Consider the following 16,625-nt stretch of genomic DNA (forward strand, 5'->3'; position numbering starts at 1 on the left):
CTAATTTCTAACTCTATCCACTCCTGTCCCTAAATAAAGACAAAAAAAGGCCTTCCCAAAAAAAAATCTAAAAAAAAAATAAAAAAAAGAAGCAGGGAGTAATGCAAACCAAGAGCAATGAAATATATGTAATTAAAACAATAAAAAGTTAATAACTTTTATAACCTTTCATACAAATTAAAACAACTGAATACAAAAAAAAAATCTATTCTGTTGTGAAATGTATTGGATGAATTTTTAAGATATACTGTATTTGGGGCTTTTGGAGTCGGAAATCAGAGAGAGAGAGAGACAGAGTGGGGGGGGGGAATGATATGCAGGAAAGGAGCCACAGGTCGGATTCCAACCCCGGCCGCCCTCCTCAAGGACTGCAGCCGCTATGAAAAAAACACAAAAAAACATATATTTTTTTTAATAATAGTCACGTTTAAAACTATAACTTTTTAAACTTTATTCCTTATAAACTGTGACTGAAGAGTTGGTTGAAGTTTTCTTTTGTTCATATGTTGTAGCATTTAGTAATTCATCTTCAACAAGCTCTCAAAACATAGAAACACTTACTATCCATGATTAGTCTCCGTTAGTGCCTTCTTTATTTTTAATGTCAAACTCACAATGACGCTGCGGCGTAGGATAAAAAAGGCCATCTCGGCAGCGTGCTGTTAATCACCTTGTTTGACCGATTACCCGACCTTACCCGAATATGAGATAAGATGGGATAACTTTATTAATCTGGAGGTAAATTCTGGTGCCAGAGTCACACAAAAGAGACTCAAATGTGAAGATACAACGTCTTAATAAAATAACATCTATTTGAATAGTTTTCATTAATTGACATGGCTTTTTTAAGTGCTTTAGAATAATACAAATATTTATTTATTTATAGAATCTATCTCTTGTTCTTTTTATCCTTTTGTTTCTCTTATTCTCCTTATTTCCCCTTTCTGCACCCAATAGCTTCAAGAACAACCTCTGTTGTTTAAAAATGTGCACATGCAGCACATTGTTGTTAACACATCTGACACAGAAAACATTTATATCTTGAATCTTAATCACTGAGATGAGCCACGTACAACCCGAGATGTCTGTCCTCCGTTCAACCCCGGCAGTGTCCATCTGTGTTTAACGTATCGAGGGGTTAACGGGTTTACCTCCACGTTGTGCCCGTTGTTGATTAAGTGCTAATCAAAAGATTGGTCTTTGGAGGAACCGTATAGTAAGACTCCCGGGCTGTTTACTCCCGGAGGACTGTCTTGACAGAAAATAAATAAAAGAGCAAAGAAGAAGAGGTACAGATCAGCATACATACAAACATGCATACATCCATATACAAAATCAGATCACACATGGGGGGCATCATGTAAGACAAAATCGATCACGACGAGAAATTTACGACAATATAGGCAAACAGGAAGTTAACAGCCGTGTAAAAGAAGCACCAGATTCATCAGATCTGACAGATTTAAATTTATCTGCTGCTGTCAGACGGTTTGTAAAGCTCCCTCTGAGTCGTGGAGCATGAAATGAAAAGATGATCCACCGTAGGTTTCTGTTCAGACTTTGTAATTAAAAGGCCTCTACATGAGGACCTGAGGGGGGCTGTAGGTGGACCCTCTGCTCAAAATCAAATCTGCAGCAAAGACCATTAAGACATTCAAAGGTGAAACAATTCTCGGCTACATTTTCTGAACTAAATACACAAACTTTATTCAAAGAAAAATTAGGTCCCTGGAACACTGTTTGGAGCTAAAAAGCTACCAGGAGAGTTGCGGTTTCACTGTTGCGGACCCCCCCACCATAACTTCTCGCGTGACATTTTATCTTCAAACAGTTCCAGGGACCACATTTTCCTCTGAGGACAGTTTGTGTATAGAGTTATAAATAAACATATACCTCAGAATCTGAACATTTCTCCAACCTTCACATTTCTCTACCAAACCTCCACAGTGCACCTTTAAAACCAAATATGAGCAAGTTGAGTTATACTGTTTTTTTTAGAAAGACCAGTTTAATGTTTGAGGGCAGAAATTAAATAATAAGCTAAATGTACAAATAACAATTCTGATTAAAAGTAATCATTCACATTTTATTGACAAATACAAAATAAAACCGTTGATATTATGCACTTTGCAAAGTACCAAATTAGATTATGAAAGATGTATAGATACGTATTTGAAACAGTAATATGTCAGAGTTTTAAAAAAGCTATTTGATACCACCGCGAGCCTCATTCATGCACGACCTCCTCCGACCTCCAACCTCCACATCAGCGGTAAGGAATTGTATACAACAGGAACGTGAGGAATACAAAGGAGAACTCCTTCCTGGGTCTTAACCCATCTCCCCTTATCCCTTTCGTCTTATCAATGAGTACCGTCTTGAGATAACATTTGTTATGACTTGGCGTTATATGAATAATGATTGATTGGTCGATCGATTGTTACTTTAGCATTTAAATGCTATGAAAAAATGAAGGATAATTTAATGCGTTTTACAGCCAAAAAATTTTAAACCTGTAAGAAAACATCAGTGACTTCAAAAATGTAACTTGTGCTTCAGACGAGGTGTGGTCATAAAAAAATGTGTTAATTTAAAGATCGTTTTTTTGCTAATTTGACGTGAATCTATTCTTCTTTGTTTCATATAAATGGTTGTATTGTAGTTAATATTTGTTGTTGCAGCATTTCTTTCTTCAGCAGTGATTAAATCTCAGTTTCCGTTTGGCGCTCTGTTTCTCGGCGATCAGACACGTGACATGAAACCCTTTATATCTTGAATCTTAATCACTGGAATGAAGGTCATACGGCCCGTCACGTCTGTCACCCCGTTTAACGCCAGCAGCGTTCCATCTGTGTTTAACATATCGAGGATTAGCGGGTTTACCTTGACATTGTGCCCATGGTGGCTAATGACGGACTAATCAAGTGTAAGAGCCTGACAAAGACAAAGATCCACATAAACAACAGTTGAAGCTCAGCTACCCTGTGTCCTGGAAAATCGCCCTGAGAGGAGGTTAATGCTCGGAGGATTGTCTGTCAGAGAAAGTGACGGAAAACAACAAAGAAAGAGCAAAGACAACTCTACAACAATGTTGTCCACTGTTGATCACTAATCATAGAAAAATGTGTTATATTTGAAAGGATAGCCTCTCTCTCTCTCTCTCTCTATATATATATATATATATATATATATAAAAAAAAAAAACAGTGTAGGCCTTTAAAACAATACATTTTTTATCGCAATTAATCGCCAAATTTCACATTTTTAATCACATTTGAAATGTTTTTATTTCCACTTTGAAACAAAAATTGTTCAGCTTTTATTTTGGATGTTCCTCTTAAACTAAGAGTACATTTCTTGTTGTTGTGATGCCATCAAAGACAGAAATATTTCAAATCAAACGACAAAAATTAAGAAGCAATCTAATAAAAGTCAGTTACAGTAAAAACAATTAAAAAAAAGTAAATACTACATAAGAGCAAATAAAAAGTGAGTATGGCTGGTTCTATGTCTCTGTATGTCAGCCCCGTGATTGACTGGTGAACAGTCCAGGGTGTTCCCCACTGCTCGCCCAATGACAGCTGGGATCAGCACCAGCACCAAACGACCCCGAATGGGAAAAAAACGGTCAAAATCAAAATAGTGGATGGATAAGAACAGATAGAAGAAGAAAAATTAAAAGGAGAACAAAATAAAAGGAAATTCAAAACTCTTTTGTACAATAATAGAAATGTATAAATGAAGAAATAAACAAATAAAAAACTAAAATAAATAAATAAAAAAATTCCGACCCAGCCGTTATCGTTAATGACCTCCAGATTAAACAGATTTTACCGCAGAGCCTCATTACGCGCCCCACATGTAAACACACATTGACCTGAGGGATTTTTCCTCTGGATCTGAGCGCTCCTCACAATGATCACCATGTTGTCATACAGATCATCGTGTGCTCCACGTCTAATGAGATTACAGTGAAGTGAAGACCTGGACCTTCAGCCCGAGCATGGCGTGTCGTTTAGGTCACTTCAGGTGTCATATCTGGACACATGCTCGCAGGCGGATTACATGGCGTGCTGAAAATGAACCGTAGAAGATTCACAGGCGTGCAAAGATATCGCTGGAAACATTTCCCTGAGACAGTTTTACATTTTTAAATTGTTTAAAAAAACTCAAATTCAAACCTATTTAAATAATGAAATAGGAATCATATAAAGGACCAAAATGACATCAGTCACGAGGTGAAAATAAATCAAAGAAAATGAATAACAAACAAACAATTAAAAGCGTAAAAGCGGGCGCACAAATAAAAGCGAGTAGAACATAAAAAAAAACGAAATCAGCCAAAAAGAAAAACGGCTACAAACATTTACAAAGTGATGCACAATGGTCCGTCACTATTTTAATAAAGCAAGTTCAATCAGGAGAGACAAGTAAATGATTGAAAGATGAAAGGTTTATTTTACATATGTGACATAGAATGATTGTCAGAGAATCTTTGGTGCTTGAACTCTACAGGGAGACAGGGTGATTGAAGATGTCTGCCCTGAGCGGCAACAAGATCTATCCCTCCCTAGAGTCCAGACCCTGGTGGTGGAGGTGTTAGCGGATGATGTCGTCTGGGTTGATGCGCTGAAGAAGGTGATTGAACTGTGAAGACAGGAGTTGATGAGGAGATGGTTAATGATGTCATCTAAGGCAAACTGCGAAGCCTGGGGTTGACCGTACGATGGCTGATGATGTCATCTGAGGCTGATGGGATGAAGGATGTGATCAAACTGCGAAGGCTTGGTGGCGATGGGGAGGTAGAAGGTCGCTCGTAACGATGGCATGAATGAACTAGTGGAAGAGAAAGCCTATGTGATAGGCTAACGATGAGGGAGTGGAGCAGTGCTGTTGGATAGATGTGACCAGGTGATGATTATGAGAACTTAGGAGTGAGCATGCGTTGAGGAGTGATTTGACATGGTATGATAATAAACAATAAAACAAGTGTGCAAAATAGAGTCTTCCTGTCTGAACTTTCGCTAGAGCTACATTGAAAAGATAATTAAGTTTTTTTTATTTTTCTAAATGTGTGTTCAAGTTGAGAAATATGTTGTCAACCATTCTAAGTAGATTCTCATTCTGAGGAGCACAAAGGTCTCTGTGTGTTTACAACATTTATTCTCATTTAAAGAGTCACTACACATGAACTTTAAGGGCTTAAAGACGTTTCTAAATGATGAGGAAACAAGTTTCATGGTTACAATGTATTTCGATGTAAACTATGTAGAAATTAAAAGGACATTTAATGATAAAGAAGATTATTATGTGAATCAGTGATAAAACAAACTGAGAGAAATGTTCAGATTTTAAAAATGATCAAATGAAGTTTTTGAAAAACAAACTAAATTGTGTCCGCTCTGTGCCTCACGTCTTCGTTTGAACCCTGATAATGATTTTTTTTTTTTTTCTCCTTCTGCATAATCCCGGACTCCCATCAGTATTGATCGTGTGTCTCGAGGACTGGCTTTTCCTGAGCGTGCAGACTGTCTCTCATTCAGGGTTCAGTTCAGTGCACGCAGCAGGGATTGTAAAGCCCAAACTGCACGCATCGTCTCTCAGACGGCGCCATGTGTTCGCACGTCGACAGGTTTTTCTGAAACACCTCCGTGATCCAGCCAGCACCAAACACGTTCGGAGTAATCTTAAGAAGATAAAAAAAAAAAAAAAAAAAAGGCATCTGTGCGATCGAATCTTAATGTCTCGTTAAGAAGCTTTAGAGATGTTATCAGGAACAAACAACAACTAACAGCTGACGTTTACAATGTGGGCCAAAATCAAACGTTTACAGACTGACTTCGAAAAATGAATAACTTTTTTTTGGGAAAAAGTTTGTTAGACGGGTATTCAGGAGGTTTGTCCTGAGAATCAGACGTCTGTAATATTTTACAAGAATCTGAAATAATCTCTTATTCCTTTGTATTTCTTTTATTCCTCTTTTTTCAGTTTTGCACGGTCTTCATGCTTCTGGAAATACAGAATTAAAAACCTTCCACAGTCAGATTTAAATGGAAATGTAAAAATCATCTTATTAATATAAATGTTTATGTAGGAAAATAAATCACTTAATAATCAGATTCAGGAATACTTCATCAATCCCTGTGAGGGGGGGAACTGGGGCGTTATAAAATCTGCTACACAGAATATCAACGTACAGATGTAGATATAAATATAAAATATATATACAGTACAAGCATAAAGATAAAAAATATGAGAATAAGATATAAACATATGTAAGTATTGGGAATAAAATATATAATTTATATGTAATAAAGATGTAAATATCTAATACATATGTAAACATAAGATACAATAATAGATATAGAAAACATGCAGATGTCAATTAAATGAACAATTAAAACAACAAATGGATAGAGAGAAAAGTGAATAAATATAGAAATAAGTAGACTAGGGTAAGAAATATAACAGTGTGTACTAGTAGGAGTATGAAACAGTTATGGTATTAATAACATAATTATAAATGTTTTATAAAGGACCTTTTAAAAATCAAATATTAACAAAGTGCAATGACAGGGAGTCATGACGACGATAGAACAGACGTCAACAGATACAGGAATAAGAAAAGAAGGAACAGGCAGGACTGAAAGCAAAAGAATGAAGGAGTAATAAATAAAAGATAAAACGTCAACAAGATGAAAGGAGACATTATCCGACCTGTGTGACTCAGTGTTCTTCTTTTTTTTTAAATTTATGTTTCTTTTGTTTTTTTTTAATATAGATAGATATAGATCCAGATCAAACAGAACAAACTTGATGATGTAGCTCTAATCGATCGCCCTTCTGGTCATTGTTTCTTTGATTATAAATGTGTAATGCCATTTATCCCCTAACACCACCTTATATAATTTATTCTGAACATAGAAATCATTCTCAGTTCTAAAAACACAAGTGTCACATTTATTATTTATTTATTTATTATTTAAATGCCACAAGGAGGAAACGTGCAGAAAAGAAAACAAACAAAAACTTACTAGATTCAAATCTACAAATGTCCAACTAAGAGCAAGAAAGAGAAAACTGGGAGTCACAAGGAAGCACGGTGAAGAAGACGTAAAACCACGGGGAAAATCTGACCACAGGAGGAAGGGAACGCAGAGAGTAAATACACACAAAGTAAATACACACAGAGGTAATCAGACACAGGTGAGACCAACGACACAGGTGAAGACAGTGAGGGCGATCAAACCTGGAGGGAAACACACAGAGGCAGGGAGAAATACAAGAAACAGTGGGGACAAAAATGACACAGTAAAACAGGAAACACTACAGACACACAGAGAAGACTGTAACAAAACACACCAGAACAGAGAGAAACATGAGGATAAGAGTTATGGTTACAAAGAAAACCTTCAGGTAAGCTGAGCAGGTTTAACACACGCTTTCAAAAAAACAAAAAGCAGCCGAGGATCCAAAGTCAACTTATGAATTATTAACTGAAAACTTCCAGCAAAAATTAAACTTGACAAAGTAAAAAAAAAAAAATCCTCTTCTCACTCTCACCTGTTTCCCCCAGGTGTCATTAGTCACCTTAAATTACCCCCACCTATATGCAGGGTTAGGGTCTCCAAAGAGGGAGGAATGAGGCACAAATACCCAGAATCAATTCTCAAAAGCTAAAACCAAAATTAGCCCAAATGAACAATAAAATAAACAAATCATTCTAATGCATTCATGTTTGGCTCATTTGAATTGATTAACCATAAATAATCCATGTTCTTATCTGGCCCTGACAATAAGAAATTACAAAATAAAACAGGAAACACTAAAGACTAAAGTAGGGAACAAAAGGGAAGAATGAGAAAAACTCTAACAAGTAAATCCAAACTCTGAAATTCACAAAATTCAAAACTGATCAAGACAATAAAATCAGATTTTACAGGCTGGAGTAAAGAGTTTGTTTGGTGTTAACTAGTTTGTGCAGATTTATGTCAAACCCTAAGTTCACATGAACACAAACAAGCTTTTGTTGTTGGTTTTCTGTTCTGCCTTTTCTTTGTTTTTCTTTGAACATTTATTATAAAGTTGCATCAGTCGCATCCTGAAGCACAACAACAGGTTGTTCTAAACGGGGTGTGTGTGAAATGATTGAGGACAGCATTATGGATCCTAAAAAGACGCACGCTCATGCCATAAGGCTTATCCCCTTAGGTCTGTATTGAACAAGAAAGCCTAATCAATATGGCTGATTCTAGCCCGTGTCTGTGGGATAATAGGTGTATTATGTGAAACAGATCACGCAATGTGTGGCTCAGCGTGTCGCTCGCGTGTCTCGAACTGAGAGGGAAACAGTATTGATTTAGCAAATTGAACACGTTCTTATTCCAGGGGGTAATTAAACCATGAAGTTATTTGTGAGAATATTTTTATTTTGAAAATGTTCCTTATGAGTATGTAATTAAATCTTGAAATTATTTTTGAGAATAGTTTTATTTTGAAGGATTTCTTTACAAAAAGGTAATTCGATCATGAAGTTATTTGTGAGAATCTTTTTAGTTTGACATTTTTCTTTTACCAGGAGGTAATTTAATCATGAAGTTATTTGTGGGACTAGTTTTGTTTTGAAATCTTTATCTACCAGAAAGTAATTACATCGTGAAGTTATTTGCGAGAATAGTTTCATTTTGAAGGATTTATTTACCAGGAGGTAATTAGACGGTGGACATATTTGTAAGACTAGTTTTATTTTGAAGGGTTTATTTAATGTGTTTTTAAGAACAAAATACTTTTTGCCTGTTTTATGTTTTGATCTGGAGTATTTTAAATCCATCGTGGTGTTTCTTATATAATCAGTGCTAAAATATTTAATTATAAGCACGTTATAAAAGATGTAGATAATTACAGTGCTTGCTCTTAATTCGATTTGACAGTAATCTGTTATTTATTGTCTCTAATTCCCAAATATAAATAACGTAGTTAACACAGCGGCTCATTCTTGGATAAATACATGATCTGCTCGATCCGGTCCCTAATGGTTAAAAGTCGGGTTGTGTGAGTTAAACACAAAACCCTTCCTGAAATCTCCTCAGTGTCATAAAGTTCAGCAGATAGTTGGCAGGAATAATTGTACAGCTCTGAGCTCTGGCCTCTGGCCTGCCTGTTTGTGGATTCTGTGGAAATACCCGGAGAATCAGTGCGTTGGTTAAGAAACAGAGGTCCAGAGGTCAGGGGCTTCAGGGTTAAGTGAACGACTAATTCTGACCTGATATGATGACTGGGGTCCACAGGATGAAAAAGTGTTTGAAGGTTTTTCTGTAAACTCACAGAAAAGTTCGCTCCCTCCCACTTGATGTTATTGGATGGTGTTTACAGTTTCTAGGTGAGGTCTTAATCTGTGACATTGCCACTGTCTGTGGCACATTGAGGATTTGTGGAGTGTAAGATTAGAGCTCTACGTCGTCATAAAGCTCTGCTTCCCAATTTGGCCGGGTAGTGGCGGGTGGGGCATCTTCTAGGTGAAGTCTGTGGGCTGTGGATTTGCTGCATGAAACACTTGTGAGTCCACTCAGGAGACCTTCACCTGTGTGAGGTTGGAAACTCCGTATCGTCATATTCTGACATCTTGATGCTCTTTTCTTTTTAGTTGGATCTCTTTTTTTGAGCGCGTTATAGTTGTCAGGGTTGAGCCACAACTTTTTTTTATGGTTATCGTTTGTGGCTCTCCATGATGAACTACTGCATCCCAGACATGTATGAGATGCCTCACCCCGGGGTGGGAGGCTATCCGGTGCAGGGTGGTGGAGAGCACTGCATGTATCCAGGTGAGGGGCCCGGGTACGGACACTGTGAGCCCCAGCCGCTGCACCACCCGCCCTGCATGGAGCAGACATGGCCGCCCAGCCAGCACTACTCATGCTCGTACGCTGGTGGCCCGCCGCCTTTTAAAAGCGAGTTTTGCAGCATGGAGGTCCCTCTGAGTCACTTCCACCATCAGCCTGAGTATTTCCCTGAGATCAAACCTGAGTACTCACACCTGCAGTGGATGCAGGGCGCGCACAAGAAAGGTACGACGTCTGATTGGTCGATGTTTGAATCTTCTTCGTTGAAAAGGTCGTTTTGATCTTTGATTTCAGTCGTGAAAAGTTTTTAGTTTTTAGTCGATTGATGACGTTGACTCTGATGTTTCGTGGTTGTCTCTTTGGGTTGTATGAAGAGAACATGTTTCAGACGTTTGTTTTCCATTTTTGATAATTAGCAATGACTCGCTGCTTGATTAATGCGTCAGTGATGTCTGGGATTTCCAAATTAAGTACGATAAGCGCAAATCGAAGATTTAAGGCGCCATGCGGCAACACGTCTGTGAGCAGGACTTGTTGCATCTGATGCTCCAAGTGTTTGCGTGAGTGTTTGAGTGGGCCGGGTGTGGGGGGTTCCTTATTGATTGATTGTGGGGCAACAGAAGGCCTACGCATGAAAAATCATTGCTTCCTCAACAAACCCCCTCCAAAAAAAGGTATTGATCAGCTTGTTGACCCCGGAGTCTGCCAGAGGTCAAAGCACTGAACTCATTAAGCCAAATCCCAAAACGGGGCCAGGTGTTAACCCGGAGAGTTTACAAGAAGCAACTGTGTCTTTCTATGGAAGTCATGCTAATCAAATGTGAAGTGTGCAAAAGTCAGCCAACTTTTAAATCTCCCTGTGCAACGTTTCAAAGTGGTTTAGTCTCCAGGCTGTGCTAGTTTTTACAAACCGAAAAAACAACAGAGCCGTCGCTGAACTTGACGTCCACACGGTTTACATTTAGCCTGTTAGCTTCTCTCTGAGCCCCATTCACTGCTGCAGTATCAGCTTCACAACACAGAGAAGACAATCATACAAATAGTTCAAACATAATGTGTATTTAAGATTACAGAAATCCCAAAACTGATATTAATATTCAAATTCCTAAATTGGGTGGGTCAAAGGTCATCATCAACACATCTAAATGAGTCCCCCTGGATCACAAAACAGCAGTAAAGAGGTTATCTTTTTTTTTTTTTTTTTCATAAAATCTTATTGATCACCTGCTCTTCTCTTTAGGGTACATTCCAAGTTACCTGGACAAGGATGAGCTATGTGTAGTGTGCGGGGACAAAGCCACAGGCTATCACTATCGCTGCATTACCTGTGAAGGTTGCAAGGTAACACAACTGTGGCATGCAAGATTTTTTTGATTTTTTTTTCCAGTCAATTCAGTGTGGTTTGTGGGGTCATTTCTGAGCGTGCATGCTTGTCGCTGTCTCCTTCCTCTTAGGGCTTCTTCAGGCGGACGATCCAGAAGAACCTCAACCCAACCTACGCGTGTAAGTACGAGGGGAAATGCATCATCGACAAAGTGACCAGAAACCAGTGCCAGGAATGTCGCTTCAAGAAGTGCATCGCGGTGGGGATGGCAACAGATCGTAAGTTTGAACGGCAAAGACGAGGTCGTCAAAGCTGTTGCATCTTATGCTGAGAGCTCAGGGACTGCAGATAGATATTTGCCGTTTGATATTTCCGTCCCATATTCAGTCAAGAGATTATCAAAGGGGAAAAAACAATGTGGCATACTTGAAGACTTTGTAGTAAAGACCGAGAAAAAGGCTGTTGTGTAAACAGATGCATTATTGTCATCTTAATCCAATAACAGTGGATAGGATGGGGTTAAACTGGGACAGGGTCGTCCGGCAGAAGGCCTACATGCTGTGTGTCATCTGGGGACGCTTGACTTTAAACACCTGAAGAGATGTTCACACTGTTGCATATTTCTCTGTCGTATTCATGCAAACAAAAACACATTACCATGTGTAGTTTGTACCTGCATAGAACATAGGCCGACATCCCTTGACTCTTAAATTAGCACGATTTCCTTTTTATTTGAGCTCATAGGACTTTCTTTACACTCTCTTTTTCACTTAATAATAATGTTAAAATAAAGCATAGATGTATTTCTTTTCTAACTCTGAATTTTAACCGGTTAAAGTTCCTGTTGAGAAACGATTGAAGCGAAGAGAAGGCACCTCGAAGACGTCTTCATAAAGTCGTTCAGATCACTGCTAATCCAGGTTAATTAGATTTGAGTGGCATTATGCTGCTGACAGGACACATGATGGCAGCTTGTTTTCTTTCGCATGTTCGCGTTTAGAGCAGAGCGATGTCTCACTTTGATTTATTTTATTCACGCTTAATGAAATAGCGAGAGGCTGATTCTGACGACCCTGAAACCGCAGAGCTCCTCCCACAAAACAAATACCAATTTAACAAGAATCAAAAAGAAAGTCAACAGTGTCTTTAAAGCTTAAGTAATCCTGTCACAATGATTTCACCTCTGTTAGCGATGACTTTTTTAAACATACACCATCTTATTCTCCCAGAGGTGCTTGTGTCTGACTTCAGAGAGCTCTTGACCTTTATGTGTTATGAACAGATTTATTTCAAGCCCGCAGTCAGCGTCTGATTCTCCAAATAATTTATTCTATTAGAGAGAGTGGGAGTTGTGACTATTAAAGAATTCAAAGTAGCATGCTTAATCCAATCAATCCACTTTATTTATACAGAACATCTTAAAAATCACAAAGTTGACCAGAGTGCAGCACAGTGGATTTAAACAGCAGAAATAAAAATACATTACATTCATAAAACTCTTAACATTAGAAAACTGTGAAATACAATTTTTAAAGGACATAAATGTCTGTCAAAGACATCCAAAACACAGTGTTAAAAAATAAAAATCAGAAAGACAGAGACCATGCACACAACTCTCATGCCAGCTTAAAGGCTAGGAGATTTAAAAAAAATAACTTTTAAGAGTTAGCCTAAGATGTAAAATTTGGTTCCTAAAGAAAACCATTTCAAGTTTGACGTCACCTGATTTTATTCTGAAGTGTTTGAACTGTTGTCTGAGATTTCAGCTGCCTCACTTCATTGTCCTCCTCCTCCTTCTCATTCCTGTCCACTCTCATTGTCTCCGTCTTCCTTCTCCTGCCCCCCCCCCCCCCCTTCTCCTCCTCCTTTCCCCCCTGTCAGTGGTGTTGGACAACAGCAAGAGGCTGGCCAAGCGGAAGCTAATCGAGGAGAACCGAGAGCGCCGTCGGCGGGAGGAGCTGCAGAAGACGGTGTGGGACCGACTGGAGCCCACCCAGGAGGAGTGGGACCTCATCCGTATGGTGACTGAGGCCCATATGTCCACAAACGCGCAGGGCAACCACTGGAAGCAGAAACGGAAATTCCTGGTGAGATATCCTCCCCGCCTCCCTCTTCAACACAGCCTCCATTGTATTGATTACCCTGCCTTATCCAATCCACCCCGACCTCCCCCCTCCCGCCCCTCACAGACCCCCTTTTCCACTGTCTCCTCCTCCACCTCCTCCACCAACACTGTTCCACTGTTCCCTGTGTTAATATGTCCATGTGTTTTTTTGTATCTCCTTGTAGAGTGGGGAGAATTAGCTGGACGATGGAGAAAAGTGTGTTCCTCAACTCAGCAGCACTAATTTAGAAATGGAACATCTTATTGTGTGTTTTTCCCGATGTCTTATACCGAGCTGTGCCGCTTAATCGCTAACACTAATAACTTGCTTTTTTCGTGCTGTTTTTTCATTTTTATCTCTTTCTGATTGTAGCTTTTGATTTCACACCTCACCCTCTTTTTTTGACTAATTTTGTTTCTTCTTTCTTCTGTGAAGTCTAAACGCTCTGTCCAGATTGAAAGTCTGTCTCAGCTGTTGGCTTAATCTTGGGTTTCTGTGGCACGATCAGATCCAACACTCGTGATGGCGGGACATTTTCCTTACAGTTTTTCCCAGAATGCGGCAACCTGACCAAGAACATCGTCGGATCAATTTAACCTCTTTGCGCACGTTGATCAACGTTACCTTTGGTTTTTAGACAAAGTTCTCTATAACTTTGGGTTCACATCTTTAAAAAGTTCTGATTAGTCGTTGGTCATTTAAGATAAATAATAAACTACTTTGGGATGATGTCGATCGTTTGATGTAGCTTATTTCTGCCAATTTCTGCTTCATTTGCATCATGCATCACGATTTCACATATTTGGAAAAACATGTCAAAAATATGTAAAATTAAAAGAAAAATTTTAGGTTTTGGTGTGCGTAAGTAGTGGTTGGTAATTTATGAAAAAATAATAAATTTCCATGTTGCCAATCGTCACTCAAGTGTTTGTGACGACTTGTACCACATTGAATGGGAAGCTTATCAGAAATATCCCATGACAAAAAAACGCCGTCATCACGTAAGCAGCTGGTTTTTAATTCATCTTTTTTTTTTTGTACATTTTAAAAAATGTATTATGAAAGATACAAAAAGCGTTTGAGTGGTCGATTCTCTTTCAAGCGTTTAAAAACCGGTTTAAAGTTTCTCTTTAAATTCACTCTGTTTGCTTAAAAAGTCGTAATATTTTATGATGAAATATTCTACGGGCTGTCGGTATCCGTTCACGTGTTTTCTTCGGACCTGTTTGGCGTCGTGGTCCTGAGTCTGAATCTCGCCACAGAAACCCATCTTGGATTTCTCTCCTCACCTGTTTTCTATCTGCACTCTTTCATCTGTCCTCAGTTTTAACTTGTTTTCTTTTTAGTTGGCTTGACACGGGTTCTTCATTGAAACTTCACGATTCCTGTTGATTATCCAACAGGTCGAGGAAGCAATGCTTCTTAATGAAATAACATGTAATTTATTCTATACTTCTGACCAGAGTGCAGCGGGGGTGAAGGAAACTAAGGTAAGAAACAGCCAACGAGTAATGTCTTTAAAAACCGATGTACTGCCTCGTTACAGTCTTCTGCCATGCTTAGATTAATTAACAGTCATTAACATGCGCAACACACTGAAGTGCAGTCACAATGTTGCTGCTGTGTGTCTGTAAAGATGCGTCCATATGTATACCTCCCAGAAAAATACATTTTCTTATTTGAGCACTGATGCTTTACACTTTATTTTTCCCTTGAACTTTACACATAATACTAAATTTAACATGCTAGTAAAAGTATTTTTTTGACATGAGCCCTAAAAGACTTTATAATGATGTCTGTAATGACTGCTACATAATCTGTTATTCAAAGCTTGTGACAAAATCATAAAAAACCCAATACTTCAATTGCTAGCCATAGACATTTTTGCTATGGACTAAGAGTTTTTTTTTTTTTTTACCTCGGACATTCTTAACATTGTTATTTTTCAAAGCCACCAGACTCCGTTGACCAAAATAATCATTTTAGCTCGAAGAACTCAGAATATGCCGGTCTACTAACGTCTCACTTGATTGGTTTGTTTGTGTTTTTTTGTGAAAGCTTGGAGTTGTAACTAATGAGTAACACTAACAAACTAACCAATCAGGGCAGCGGTTGACCAGCGACTCCTGTGCACTCTGTGTTTTTGACAATGGAGTCTAGTAGCTTTGAATGAAATCTGTTTTTGTCTCTCTGGATCATTTCTGTGACACTTGGAATCAAAGTCTGTCAGTCCAAAAAAAATGTAACTTTGAGTTGAAGAACTTTTATCATGTTTGCTAACAAGGATTATGTGGCAGCCATTAACACCTGTTGCCCCCACGTCTTTGTAAAAAAAAAAAAAAAGGGCCCAGATGTTGTAAATCTTGACAGCTCCTCGTAGAGAAATGTCAGGGTTTGAAATGTTGAATCCAAAACTTGGAGACTCTTCTAACACAGACCTCACTTCTCTGCATTTCAGCCAGAGGATATTGGTCAAGCGTCCATGGTCAATGCACCAGAAGGAAACAAAGTGGATATAGAAGCCTTCAGTCAGTTTACAAAAATTATCACCCCTGCCATAACCCGAGTGGTGGACTTTGCCAAAAAACTGCCTATGTTTTGTGAGGTGAGTGGATCCTTTGTGTTTCAAAAATGTTCCATAAAATGTAGACCGGGAGTGGAGGGTTCATTGGGCTCCGCAGAGACGGTGCGCTGTCTGCTGTTCGCACCTTGTTTGACTTACTAATCCTGCAGTTCCGTTACAGTGGATTTAAAGTAAAGCCAATAATAACTCTTTCCGCTTCTTTATGCTGGATTATGCGGATTGTAACGTTTATCCGTTTCTTATTTGAACTGTGTTTAACTATGAATTTCCCTGCCGTTAAAAAGCGTGCATGCTTGTATTTTGCACTCATCATTTCCATCTCTTTATAAATCAGCTGCCTTGTGAAGATCAGATCATCCTGTTGAAAGGCTGCTGCATGGAGATCATGTCACTGCGAGCGGCGGTCCGCTATGATCCCGAGAGTGAGACCCTCACGCTCAACGGCGAGATGGCGGTCACGCGAGGACAGCTTAAGAACGGAGGCCTCGGCGTGGTCTCGGACGCCATCTTCGATCTTGGCGTATCGCTGTCCTCTTTTAACTTGGATGACTCCGAGGTGGCTCTTCTACAGGCCGTCATCCTGCTCTCATCTGGTGAGCAATCTGATTTTATTTTTACACATTCAGTTCTGGTAATGAAGCTGGTTTAAGTCTCATATTTTTCATCCAATGGACCATATCTCAAACTATTACATTTATATATTTATATATATATATATATATATATATATATATATATACACATTTTTATTTATACTTTTGAAGCAACAGCTG

General features: G+C 38.7%; 1 protein-coding gene across 6 annotated transcripts in view; it reads left to right on the forward strand.

Annotated features, from left to right (window-relative positions):
• Positions 1 to 16,625, forward strand: part of thrb (thyroid hormone receptor beta) — a 123,462-nt gene that overhangs the window by 96,452 nt on the left and 10,385 nt on the right. For 3 of the 6 annotated variants that reach the window (XM_020638629.3, XM_020638630.3, XM_029278208.2), the window contains 6 exons: positions 11,080 to 11,180; positions 11,294 to 11,441; positions 13,045 to 13,250; positions 14,672 to 14,758; positions 15,727 to 15,873; positions 16,187 to 16,445. In XM_020638629.3, coding sequence (XP_020494285.1) covers positions 11,080 to 11,180; positions 11,294 to 11,441; positions 13,045 to 13,250; positions 14,672 to 14,758; positions 15,727 to 15,873; positions 16,187 to 16,445 — 948 coding nt within the window. Of the gene's footprint in view, positions 1 to 9,532; positions 10,065 to 11,079; positions 11,181 to 11,293; positions 11,442 to 13,044; positions 13,251 to 14,671; positions 14,759 to 15,726; positions 15,874 to 16,186; positions 16,446 to 16,625 lie in introns of those variants that run through there. The other 3 variants (XM_065948075.1, XM_065948076.1, XM_020638631.3) reach the window with 3 other exon arrangements.

Source organism: Labrus bergylta, chromosome 19, assembly GCF_963930695.1.
Source record: "Labrus bergylta chromosome 19, fLabBer1.1, whole genome shotgun sequence".
NCBI lineage: Eukaryota > Metazoa > Chordata > Actinopteri > Labriformes > Labridae > Labrus > Labrus bergylta.